This window comes from Eupeodes corollae, chromosome 2 (genome assembly GCF_945859685.1).
Source record: "Eupeodes corollae chromosome 2, idEupCoro1.1, whole genome shotgun sequence".
NCBI classification, from domain to species: Eukaryota; Metazoa; Arthropoda; class Insecta; order Diptera; family Syrphidae; genus Eupeodes; species Eupeodes corollae.
This window is the reverse complement of record NC_079148.1, coordinates 146638802-146652595: the sequence shown is the minus strand read 5'-3', so window position 1 is coordinate 146652595 and position 13794 is coordinate 146638802. Positions and strand designations below refer to the sequence as shown.

At 32.9% G+C, this 13794-nt stretch overlaps 1 protein-coding gene across 3 annotated transcripts in view; it reads right to left on the bottom strand.

The window, feature by feature from the left end:
* Positions 1-13794, bottom strand: part of LOC129947122 (mediator of RNA polymerase II transcription subunit 13) — a 90001-nt gene that overhangs the window by 55529 nt on the left and 20678 nt on the right. For all 3 annotated transcript variants that reach the window (XM_056057561.1, XM_056057560.1, XM_056057562.1), the window contains exon 2: positions 7936-8251. In XM_056057561.1, coding sequence (XP_055913536.1) covers positions 7936-8251 — 316 coding nt within the window. The remainder of the gene's footprint in view (positions 1-7935; positions 8252-13794) is intronic.

Genomic DNA, 13794 nt, shown 5'->3' with positions numbered 1-13794 from the left:
TTGAAACTACACCACCAATCGACACAATATTCACGAGTTGCCAATGCATCCAAGTAAAGTTACTGTTTGGAGTGGTTTTTGCCTGAGGGGTCATCGGTCCGCACATAAAATTCTGCTTGCCAAGACCTCCCGGTTAACAGCGATTGCTAAAGTTCGATGATCGCCAACTTTTTGTTGTCTCAATTGGATGATATAAACAACGAAGGCATATGCTTTCAATAAGACGGCACTGCATGCCACACAGCTCAAAACACAATCAATATTCTGCAAAAGCGGTTTCATGCCATCGTTTTCGAGTGCCGAGGAGAACGTAAATTGACCACTAATATCGTGTGATTTCCCTTCTAACTATTTTCTTTGACTTTCTCAAGTCGAGCAGACTTATGCGAATAAGCCGCAAACCAAAAATTCTGCTTGACTTATGGGCCAAAGCCATCGAAAGCTGGACCTTTTGCAATTTATAAAGAATATCTTTTGAAAATTGTCTAAGTTTTGAATCCAGCCAACTAAAAAACTGCAGTTTTAGTTCAGTCAATGAACGAAAAAATTGACTTCACCTCAAAAAAAAAAAATCGATTTGAAACTTCGCACGCTTAATAAGGGATGTCTGGTGATGACCCAAAAAAAATCCCCAAGAATCTGACGTGAGCGCTAGCGACAATTAAGAGAAACCTTAAGATTGTTTCAGTTATTCACGTTTATCTCGAAAACCACTTGTCGTATCAAAAAATGTTGTTCAACAAAATTAAAGCTCATTAAATTTTATAAAAAAAAAGGTCTCATAATTTTTTTTCGTTTCTATTATAGTTTATAAAATAACTCTAGCGGCAGTGAAGAGAAACATACGGTTTTTAGGTTTTTCGGGTTTATCTCGAAAACCATTTGTCGTATCAAAAAATTTTGTTCAACAAAATTAAAGCTCATTAAATTTTATAAAAAAAGCTTTCAATCATTTTTTTCGTATCTGTAATAGTTTATAAAATAACTCTAGCGGCAGTGAGGAGAAACATACGGTTTTTCGGGTTTATCTTAAAAACTATTTGTCGTAAAGCTTATTTAAGATCCTAAAGAAATATGATATTAATTTGTTGGTGCTTGTTTTAGTTGTTAAATAACTCTATAGGCATTTAGGGAAAACATGTGTTTTTTTTTACAAGAAATGAAAGCTTATTAAATTTCCTAAAAAAAATATTGTATGAATTTTTCGTAATCGTTCACAAAAAAAAACTGAAGTATTAAATTTGTATGTCCCTTCTTACTTCTGAAACTCGTTGGACCACGATATAGCTCATTGCCTGCAAGCCTATTATTAACTGGACTATATTAAGATAAACGTGTTTAAAGTAGTAAAAAATAAGGACAAACCAATACTTTTAATACTTAAATTGAAAAACCGATTAATTTAAAAGTTTTACTCGGCGATTTTTGGAAAATTCTAGAAGAACCGAACCCCTTAAAAACCCCCAATGCTTTGGAATAATAGTTTCAAATTTGAGTTACCACTTCATAGTTTTTTGCTTATTTAAAAACAATTGCAAGACAACGTGAAATTAAATTTAAGGGTTTCTTTCTTTTTTCCGAATTTCTGTGACTTGAAGTCATAATTGTTTTTTTCAATTTTGTTTAGAAATGTGACAGAACTTTGGTTTTAAAAGTTTTTCTTTAAACATGAAGTAAAAAAATTGAATTCAATTATTGAAAAATAAGGATGTTACATATTCACCAATATTTGCAGCCTAACGTCAGACATTAGAATTACAGCAAAAAAAACAAAGCAAACTCACCACTTTTTTTTTGAAAGAATTCACCACTACAAATCACCTACACAATTCTGTCGTCACTTCCCTGTTGCAGAATAATAAAGAACAAGGAAAAGGAACTTTCTTTTTTTGTGTTCGTTTGTTGTGTGTTAATTACGCATATCCCATATTTCCATACACACATATGCATAAAAAATAACAACCCCTTCGAGAATTTGAAAATTTGCTGTGAAAAATTGACTGCTATAATATTTTTTCCCCTGTTTTATTTTGCTAAATATTTTGGGACCGCCAAATCACCAAAACCAGAAACTATGAGTGGCGCGTTGAACTATTGTCATTAGTGCGCAAAATCGGGTAAGGAAAAAGTTCCTGAGAATACAAAAAGAGAGAAATATCACGAAGCAGTGGATGGGGTGGGGTGTTGTGGAGGAGTCAGGGGAGTGTGTGTATATTACATAGAGTAAATTTACTGTACATAATACCTACACGTGCTGTTGCTTCCTTTTGCCAAAAAGGACGAAGACAACAACGACGATGATGAGATGAAGACAACGACGACGGAGGCAAGGACCAAATCGACGTTAAAAGTCCCACAGAGTACGCAGGGTATTTTTTACTGATGGAGTGGAGTCTATATATGCGAGTAGTGTAGGCGTTTGGAGCTACAGAATTTTTAATCTAGAACTACCCTCCTCCTTTTTTTTATTTCACCACCATCATCATCATCAACAACATCAACATCATCATTACCACCACCACCACCAGTGTAGGCACTAGCGGCGGTTTTTTCAAAAACTTTGCATAGGATCGGTCTATAGTGGTTGTTATTTGCAGAAAGCCTACTCCGTATAAAAATCAAAGAAAAAAGAAGACAACGACAAACGAACGAATAAAAAAGATTTCGAAATATTGAGAGGGTTCCGAAAAAGGACGAATGAACGAACAGAAGAAAAAAAAAAGACAACTTCTCAATCGATTATATTTACAGCACAAAATTCTTCGCTAACGCCGCTGCTGCTGCTACTGCTGCCCTCACAATATACCTTCCTTTTTCGTACTCTATACCACTCCACTCCCATATAGCAGTTATTTTCCTTATTTTCCATCCCCAATATCACATCACAGAGGGATGAATTCAGTTTAGCTTAGCATACTACGAGGACGATGAGGACGACAACGACGTCGACGAAACACGAATTTTAAAATGAAATGCTATTCAGTGTCCCATCTTGGAATATTGGGAAAAAAGCCATCATCAGTGGAAACACTGAGAACAAGGGTAGTACGGCTACGGATACGGCACGGATTCAAACACACACACCAAATGTGGAAAATTTTGTTCTATTGAATTGCCTTTTACATATCTACTGTTGCCGGGGTACAGAATACATTGGGATAGCTGCTACTGCTTCCAAACGCAAAACGAACAAAAAAACAGCCCTCTTTGCACAAAAAATGTGAGCTGCTGACTGCTTCTATGTTCTGGGCTTCCAAGAACAAAGATAAAAATCAATATTTCTTTATAAAAAATAAAATAAAAGCTAATAACTTTTTGTAGATCCTAATTAGGGGTATGTTTTCTCATTATTTCTATTGACTTCTAACACAATTTTTGTTGTATGTAAGATTTCTAACAATTCTGTTTTTTTTGCCCATCTTATATATAACAAACATATATGTACTTCAAAAAAAGTCATAAGTCCTTTTTATTATGTTTCCTTTGGAGATTATCCAACACTCTTGTCGTCGTCACCCACAAGAAGTAATAAATATCTTAAAATTCTCAAGTATGTAAGTAAAGGGTATCGAAGGAGGAAGCTTTAAGTTCTGCTTTAAGTTGAGAAAAGTGAAGGCCTTAAAAGTGTTAACAGTGATTTGAATGTATAAAATGCATCCATGATTTTGGAAATGTCTTTATACTATTTGAAGTTATCATTTTTGAACAAACTATTGAGGACTGAAATGAGTGAAGAAAATGGAGCCCAACGTTGGCAATGTACGCTATCAGGCACGAAGATACAAAACAAAGGACGTCCCCATTTTTAAATATGTGTTATGTATTCATCATGATAAAAGCTTTCAATTTAAAAATTCGTGAATAAAATTTCCCTTCAAATTCTTCCCGTCGCCGTCAACTTAAAATGTTTACACGGTTACTTGTTATCACGAATTTAAGAGGAGTTAAAATTTCCTAAAAACTTAATTTCTATTCAATAAATTCAATTGGAAATTTTTTGCGTTTTACGCGTTCTTTGTTTCAGAAGGTAAGCAAAATTCCCAAGACAAGTCACGAATATTTAAATCTTTATAAGCTTAACTCCTTAAAGTCAGGACATTTTCCACTTTATTCGCGATCCTTAAAGCTTAACTTCCCATAATCCAATAAATGGTCTATATTTTGGAAAATGGGGATCATTCCGAAGGAAATTTTGCTCACGAGTTTTGTAATCCCAAAATTAAGAACGGTCGTGGAAACTTTATTTCCAAAAATCGTTATTCATGTTCGCTATTGTCGATGGTTAGAAAAATTTGGAAGGAAATTTTAGCGAGACATTTTATAACCTGAATTTAAAAATGAAAGTTCTTTAGAAACTTTGTTTTCAAAAATCCATTAATTACTTGAAACATTTTCGAGATTATACATATTTCCTATTTTCGAACTTGGATAACTTTCAGGGGGGAAGGGGGGTGGTTTTTGTTTACGAATTTTTTAGTCACGATTTTAAAATTCTCCAAATTATTAATGGCTGAATCACAAACACGCTTTAGATTCGGCTTCACCTGACGTTTACGAGTTCAGCCATAGGAATCCAATGCATGCTATCACAATGGAGCTACGACCTCACATTTCGTTTGACAATCGTAAGGAAAAGAACGTAATGTAACGTAACGTGACTCCAAACGGAAGCTCTAGTTCAATTATCTGAACATTTGCTTTGTCTGACAGCTCAACAGCTGTAAAAAAATGTCAATAAACAAAACATTTGCTCTGTGGAGGGGGATGAAATAATAGAAACGTCATTCAAAGCAACCTCGAAGCAGGCCCACCGTAACGCAGACGAAGCCGAAGATGAAGCGTGTTTGTGATTCAGCCATTATGGCTGGAGATATTTTCGATTTTATCTTTATTCACTATTCTCGAACGTGAAAAACATTTAGGGGGGAAGGGGGGTGGTTTTTATTTACGAATTTTTTCATTTCGATTTTAAAAGCGTAAAATTCTCCAAATCATTGAAATATGAGATATTTTCGAATTTATCCATAATCACTATTTTCGAAAGTAAAACACATTCAAAGGGAAATTTCATTCACGAATTTTTTTGTCTCGATTTTAAGAGCTTAAGTTAGTTACATAGAAATTTATATTTCTCCAAATCAATAAAATTCATGTGATGTTTTCGAAGTTATTATATATTTCCTATTTTCGAAGGAGGAAAACATTCAGGGGGAAATTTTTTTCACTAGTTTTGAAATCTCAGGAGATCAAGTTTTCTAAAATCTTAATTTCCAACAATAAAATCCATTTTTTGGGATATTTTTAACATGTTTTAATTTTCCTATTTTGAAAGGTGGTAACATTTCGAGGGAAATTTTTCTTTTACTAACTTTTGGATTTAGAATTTTAAGTTTTTAAGATATTTAACTTCCTGAAATGTATAAATTACATGAACGCTTTCGACATTAGTCACATTGACGATACCGTACATTGAATGTGAAATTTTATTCACGAAACTTTGTGGTCCCAAATTTAAAAGTCAAACTTCAATAGAAACCAAACTTCAATAGAAGTTCCAAATTTTAGAAGATGAGTAAAATTCCTAGGGAAATTTTATTAACGATTTTTGTAATTTCGAATTTAAGAGCTTAATTAACCCTAAGGTCTTGTAAGACAAGATCTATAAATTAAATAACTTAAGTTAGTTAACATAAGATCTCAGTCTTTATTTAAGAAGGTGGGAACATGCCAAGGGAAATTTTTCTCACGAATTTTGTAATCTCAATTTCCCAAAATCATTAAATCCTATTAATATTTTCAACACCATTTATGTTCCCTATTATTGAAGGATGAAAAACGTCAGAGGGAAATTTTGATCACGAATTTCGTAACACCGATTTTTAGAGCCCAAAGTTTCCTAGTAACTTAATTTCTCTATATCATTCACGGCATATTTTCGACCTTAGTAAAATCGTTAATTCAAAATAATGTCACACATTTTTAAGGGCTTCAGTTCTAAAGAATCTTAATTTTGAAGAACTAATGAATTCCATGGGATATTTTTGACACTCATTCACGTTCAAAAAATAACAAGGGAAATTTTATTCATAAATTGTGTAATCTCAATTTTTTGTTCCCAATAACTTAAGTTTCCTAAAATCAATAAATTCCATGAATATTTTTAAAACTATTCATTTTCGACTTCCCTTTTATCGAAGGTTCGAAAACTTCACGAGGGAAATTTTTTCCACGAATTTCTTAATACCGATTTGTATGGTCTAAATTTTCTTAGAAACTTCATTTCTCAAAATCATGCACGGGATATTTTTGACTTTATTAAAATCTTTAATTTTAAACAATGGGACAAATTTTTAAGAGCTTAAGTTTCACAGAATCTTAAATTCCCAGAACTAATGTATTCCATAAGATATTTTTGACACTATTCACGAACAAAAAATACCGAGGGAAATTTTACTCACGAATTTCGTAATCGCAATTTTACTTGCTAAGTTAATAAACAAATAATTTCCCAAAATCAATAAATGAAATGAGAAAGAATCAGAGGGATATTTTATTCACGAATTTCGTAATATCGATTTTTTAGAGTCTAAAGTTCCCTAGAAACTTAATTTCTCAAAATCACTCAGGGGATATTTAAGACTTTATTAAGATCATTGATTTTAGACAATGGGACACATTTTTAAGGGCTAAAGTTCAATAGAATCTTAATTTCCCAGACCTAATGCATTCCATGGGATATTTTTGAAGTTTTTCACGTTCAAAAAATAAAGAGGGAAATATTATTCATAAATTTTGTAATGTGAATTTTACCCCCCAAGTGATTAAAAAAATTATTTCCCAAAGCCAATAAATGTCATGAGAAAAAACCAAAGGGACATTTTATTTACCAATTTCGTAATCTCGATGTTTAGAGCCCAAAATTCTTTAGAAACTTAATTTCTCAAAATCACTCACGGGATATTTAAGACTTAATTAAAATCTTTGATTTTAGACATTGGGACAATTTTTTAAGGGCTTAAGTTTCATAGATTCTTAATTTCCCAGACCTAATGTATTCCAGGGATATTTTGACATATTCCCATTTAAAATATAACAAGGGACATTTTATTCATGAATTTTCTAATCTCAATTTTAGCCCCCAAGTGAATAAAAAAATTATTTTCCAAAATCAATAAATGTCATCAGAAAAAATCGAAGGGATATTTTATTCACGAATTCCTAATCTCGATTTTTAGAGCCTAAAGTTCCCTAGAAACTTAATTTTCGATCTTAAAAAAATCCATTGGACATTTTTGACTTTATTTACTCATCTTTTTTAGGAGGTGAATATCAGACACGATGACATCATTGATTTTTTTTGTAATCTCCAAAACGTTGGTATTATGATGGCGCTCAAATTTTCAGCTTTAAAGCTATTTATGTGTATAACCAACGTTGGGCGCCACTTTTCATCAATTCAGTCATTAAAAATTTGTAAAAAGAGATTGTTTATTTTCGACTTTGGGCTATCATCTTTTCTATCATTCATCATCATTGAATAAACATTTCAGTAGTGTTTGGATTCACCAACGGATATTGCTACCGTTGGGCGCCATTTTTTATAACTTTAAGCATTGATAATTAATGCAAATGAGAAATCCAGCCGTTTAATTTTCCCTTTATGTCATTTAATCTATTTTTACACCTACTTGTCATAATTAAGTGTTAAAAAATAAATCCGGTGTTGATAATCTTCATTTTGTTTACACTTTTGAGGTGTGAAAATTTCAACAAATATTGATTAAAAACCCTACGGTAGACTCTATAAATTCTTAAAACAAAATTCATATTTGTAATGCCATTTTTTTTTTAAATTTGTATACTAGCAAATTTACATTCAAAAATATCCTTTTTACTGTAAAAAAAAAAAACATTTATAATATATAAAAATCTTACCAGAAACTCTTAATAATTCCGTATCGACTAAACCATTTAAGTCTGGTTCTTCGCCATACCAAAATATCCATAATTCTTTTGAAGCGGCAAATGATAATGGTGGATGTATTTTCGATGTGCAAATATCATATGACATCGTATTATTCGGGTCGGGTTGATCTTGTTTGGTTGATTGAACCCGACGCCATACGCATAACATATCCGCTTGCATGCATCGCGAATATGAGCGTAATATTGGATCGTCAAGTGGATCGGCCGATGCATTGTGTCGTTCACCATTTACAAATTTGCGCCATTTAATGCCGCACAAATCAGTCTGAAAATAAAAAGAATATTTATTAAAACAAAATGTCAGTAGAAAATATAAAAAAGGGTGTTTTTTTTGTATTCAAACTTTTAAATTTAATTAAAATCCATCATGACATTACTTTTGCAATATTGTTCCCTTGGCTTATTATAATTTTACCGACCGAAAAATAAAAACACAAAAAAGAAAACAAACAGTACATAAATTATTACTTCCTAGGTATAGGCATCAGGTATGGGTATAAGACGTATGGGACGGTTATGAGTTGAGTTAACTGCCCCTGAATCGGTTAGTGACCTACCTAACCGCAAATAATATCCAATCCCATCTGATATGACGATAATTTCGATTTCAATTCGAATTTACCTCAAGCATTCAGCCGGCAGGCCGAGTACGTCACTACAAACACACGTTCGAAGATATCTACCAACCCATACGTGCGGAAGAAGAGGGTGAACAAAATTGGAAGAAATACAAGTATAAAAGAAAACAAAATCATGAAGTGCAGGTTTTTTCTTCAGCTTGTCTTTCAGGTTTCTCTTCATAAGAATTGAGGTACCTTCGTTACGTTACATTAAAAAAAAAAAAAACCCAAACCAAACCGACCTAAGCCGCATATTAACGTTTTGAATTTAAACAATTTAATCCATATAAGTCGGGAGGTATGTTGGCAAACGTTTCGTTTAATAAAAATGATGGGGTGACTTATTGAATAAAGCAGCCCTCGGGCTCGGATAGTTTCAATTTCCATTTCCACCCTCTCTCACTCTCATTATATTTTACAAAAAGCTCTTAAAAACATATCTATTAGGTATTTCCCTGTTTATTTAACTTATTTTTTTTTTAGACTGTGAATTGAAAAGAAAACAACGCCAAAGCGTTGGTCCACCGATACTTTTATTTTATTTGTTTAAACATTTGCTAAAGTGTGTGTGTTTTTGTAGCTAAAACAGAGGAGAACCGGCAACAGAGAGAGGAAAAATGCGGCAACGTCCGGATACGGACACAGAGACGGACAATCGGAGCAACTTTACCAACCTACCTTACCTACACTGACAGTAGCGGAGACGGAGACGGCAGACGCAAAACGGTGGTGTGGTGAAAAAGAGTTCTAAATATTTTGAAATGCGATAGAGTGTAGCAGACAGATAGACTCTTTTATATTGTTGTGTTGCTTTTTCGTTTTATCTTGTTTTATTTGTTTGCCGTGATGGTACGGTACTTTGTTGCTATCTCTATCCGACAGAGCTATCTATTGCTTTTTTTTTACACATGTATATTGGTGAATGTGCTTAGATTTTACAGTACATTGAACATATGTTTTTTTTTTAAGTACGAACAGAGAAGAAGAAAGAAGAATGTATTTTGAATATTCCTATAAAACATAAAGTGCCCCTAAGTGGCTAAAAGTATTGAATTACTTTTTGGAAGGAAATATCTACCAGCAAAAATGAATCCCCCTTTGCAATTGGGTAGGTAAGGTATGTAGGTTGGTGTATCGTATACCGATCTATATTTCGATGAAAATTCGCCGCATAAATTGACAAATACTAAATATTGTATTTATTTGAAGGTGGCACAGAGAAGAGAAGCTTTGGAATTTTGTTGTAAATAGGTATGTAGGTAAGGTAGTTTTTTACTTAATTAAAAAAACGAAGCAAGTCATGAGTTATTTGAACTTGACTAATAAGGGAAATATTTAGCAGACCAGAATAATTAAGTTATGAAAGATACCTTCTAGGGGAGGGATTATATTTATGTACATATTACCACCCCTAGTTATGAATATTACTTAGTTAGTTTGTTTTGGTTATTTTTTGAAATAAATGAAATTTCGTTTCAATTTTTAACAAACAAATTTAATTTAATTTAGTTTTTTTTTTAGGAAACACAACTGTTTCCCTGAAAGGGTATGTTTATACTTTTCGTTTAGAGTGAGAATGTCAAATATTGTTGTAAAATAATTAAATGGCGCACTACGATGGATTGTATCGATAGATAAAATCCATCGTTGGGCGCCACTTAACTATTTTTAATTTTAACTAACGCCCTAAGGAATGGAAATGGCTCTTAGTTGAACAAAATTATTAAATTTTATTATATAAAATTATCCGCAGATATTATTTTGTTGGTGAAGGGAGGGGAGGGGAGGGGAGAAATAAATATTTATTTTTTAAAGAAATCAAGAGAAAGATTGGAGGAGGGAAAAAAAGTTCTTTGAACAGCTTGTTCAATAAAGAATAGACAACTTCCAAATACATTTTAAGCACAATCAAATGATTTACTAATCCTACGTTGGGCGCCATTTAGCCTATTTTAGTGGTAACTTACGTCGCGAGGAATTAAAATGATTCTAATAAGAACAAAAGTATTATATACGGAACTTATGTAGGTGCTGGGTATAAGGCTATCCTATCTGCAGATATTATTTTGTTGATGGAGAGGATGGGGGGCGGGGGGTTAAAGAAATCAAGAGAAAAGGAGAAGGAGAGTGAAAAATGTTCTTTGAATAGCTTCGTCAGTAAAGAATAGAGAGCTTTCAAGTAAATTTTAAATACAATCAAGCGATTTACTAGTCCTGCGTTGGGCGCCATTTAACTAGTTCTAGTTGTAACTAAAGGAATTAAAATGATTATAATAAGAATAAAATTATTATATAGTTCAACTTAGGTGCCTTGGTATAAGGCTATCCGCAGACATTATTTTGGTGGTGGAGATGATGGATGGGGGGGGGGGAGTTTAAAAGAAATCAAGAGAAAAGGAGAGGGAGAGGGATAAATGTTCTTTGAACAACTTGTATAATAAAGAATAGACAACTTTCAAGTACATTGCCAGCGCGATTCAACGATTAATAAATCCTTTGTTGGGCGCCACTTAACTAAGTTTAATTATAACTTGCGCCCAAGGGAATCAAAATAATTGCAAATAGAACAAAGTTATTGTATAATTCAATCAAATAGGTGCCTACGTATAAAGTTATCCGCATACCTTTTGTTTTTTAGGAGAAGGGGGGACGTGAGAGCTTTATTGATAAATTTTTACTTTTTAAAGAAATCAAGAGAAAGAGAGGAGCTTCAAACGTCTTGATTAATGAAGAATAGACAACTTCTAAGTACATTGTAAACACAATAAAACTATTATCTAACCCCACGTTGGGCGCCAGTTAACTATTGCAATTATAAAAAACGCCCTAAGGAATAAAAATGATTGCAAGTAGAAAAAAATGATTGTACAACTCAATACTCAATGAAATAGTTGTCTACGTATAAAGCTAACCGCAACAAAATTTGTTGGGGGGGTGTTTTAGGTTTTTATGTATGAATAATTTTTAAATACAATTTGTAAAGAAAGCAATAGAAGTAGAGGAATTTTAAACAGCTTGTTCAGTGGAGAATCGACAACTTGCAATTACATTTTTTAAAACGATTTAAAGGTTCCACATTGGGCGCCAGTTAACTGTTTTCAATTATTACGAACTTTTCAACAATGTAAAATAATTCGAAGTGTAAGAAAAAAACTATGCAATTTAATTAAATAAACATGCATACATACAAACATACTAATCTTTTTGGTGAAGAGAGCCAAACTAAAATTAAATTGTATTTTTTTTGAGGGGGCGGGGGGTTGTTTTAGGTTTATATATATATTTTTTAAAGAAATCAATGTAAGTAGAGGAGCTTCAAACAGCTTTGTCAATGAATAGACAACATTCAAGTACATTTTTAGCGCAACAAAATAATTTTAATGTCCCACATTGGGCGCCAGTTAACTATTTTAAATTATTACAAAGTTTCTAAGGATGTAAAATAATTCTCTAAGTGAAACAAAAATAACTACGAGTATACTATATATCTTTTTGGTGGAGAGAGTCAAACTAAGATACATTTGTATTTTTTGTTGTTGAGAAATCAATCAGAAGAATGGGAAAAGTGAGCAAAAAAATTGTCAGTCATAACTAAAACTCCCCCCCCCCCCCCTGTAGTTTTATAAAGAGTGAATACAAAAAAGAATTCATGTCAGGACTAAGCTTGATCGCCATTCTCAATATAAAGGGTATTTATTTAGGGCTGTGGTTTCCAATTAATTTTATCATCGCGTCTAAATCAAAAACTTATGGCACTATATTCTAACTTTTGAGTAATTAGTTAGGAAAATTAAAACATTAAATAGAAATAAAAGGGTTTGTAATTTTTAATAACATCCTGTGCGTTCGAAATATGAACTTAATTTATTTTAATGCGTTTTTAATTGATGTAAAGGAAGGTAAGCTTATCAACCTAAAAATAGGTTCACATTTCAAAATTGCCTATGTACCAACTTTCATGAAGAAAACAAGTAAAAAAAAAATCACTTTGGAAGTTAGGAAGTCCCCAACCATTGACAACAAGGTCAATATTCTTTCTAGATACTTCAATACATACAGTGGCGGCAAAAAAAAGCACATTTAAACTAAGATCTGTTTAGTGAACCTTTTTCACACTTTCTTAACTTCAAACAACTTTTTTATTAATGAGGAAGTAAGAACAAAGATACATTTGATTTATTAAAAAAAAAGTGTATTGAATTCATACAAAAAAAAAAATAACATCAAAATCATTGATACAGATCAAGATTTTCTAGGACAAAATAAATAGCACATTTCATAAATAACGAAACAAAATAACAAGCATTTCCACACAATTAAAAGAAAATACCTAGTATTTGGTTGGTTAACCTTTATTTTTAATCACAGCAGCACACCGTGCGTCGGTTCATAGATAAAACGAGTCTCCGGCATCGTTCAACAGGTACTGAGTACCAAGCTCGTTGAACTTCCAGCCAAAGTTTGTTCAAATTTAAAATATCAGATCTATTTATCGCTTTTTCCACATCACTCCATAAGTTCTCAATTGGATTGAGATCTGGAGACTGGGCTGGCCATTTTATAGCACTGATTTTTTGGGCGGATAGCCATTGCTTAACAGGTTTAGCCGTATGTTTAGGATCGTTATCCTGTTGAAATGTCCACCACTTCAAGGGCATTTCCTACTCGTCATACGGTAGCATTGTATCCCTTAGGATTTCCTTGTATTTAATCTGGTCCATTATACCCTCTATACGATGAAGTGGCCCACACCATGCCAAGCTACCCCCACCATGCTTAACACTCTTTATGATATATTTAGGGTTACATTCCTGGTTGATTCCGCGTCGCACATATTTTTTACCAATTGACCGACCCGAAGCGATTGAATTTGGTGCCATAGCTCCAAAAGATATTTCTCCACCAATTTGGATCTTTTGAAATATGGCCATTTGCAAACTGCAGTCGACGAGAGAAATTGCGGTTTTTTTCTCGCAATTCGTCCAAACATTTTTTTCACACGTTAACGATAATACCAAGATCCTGTTCAATTGCATTTTTTATTTTTGGAGCAGTCATGAATGGATCAGCTTTGCTCAGTCGGGCGGTGGCAATATCCGTTCGAGGGGTGATTTTTCTTGCGAATTTTATTTTGAACACTACCTTTTTCTCTTCCTTGAACATTCTAATTTCCCCGCTACCTCCGAGT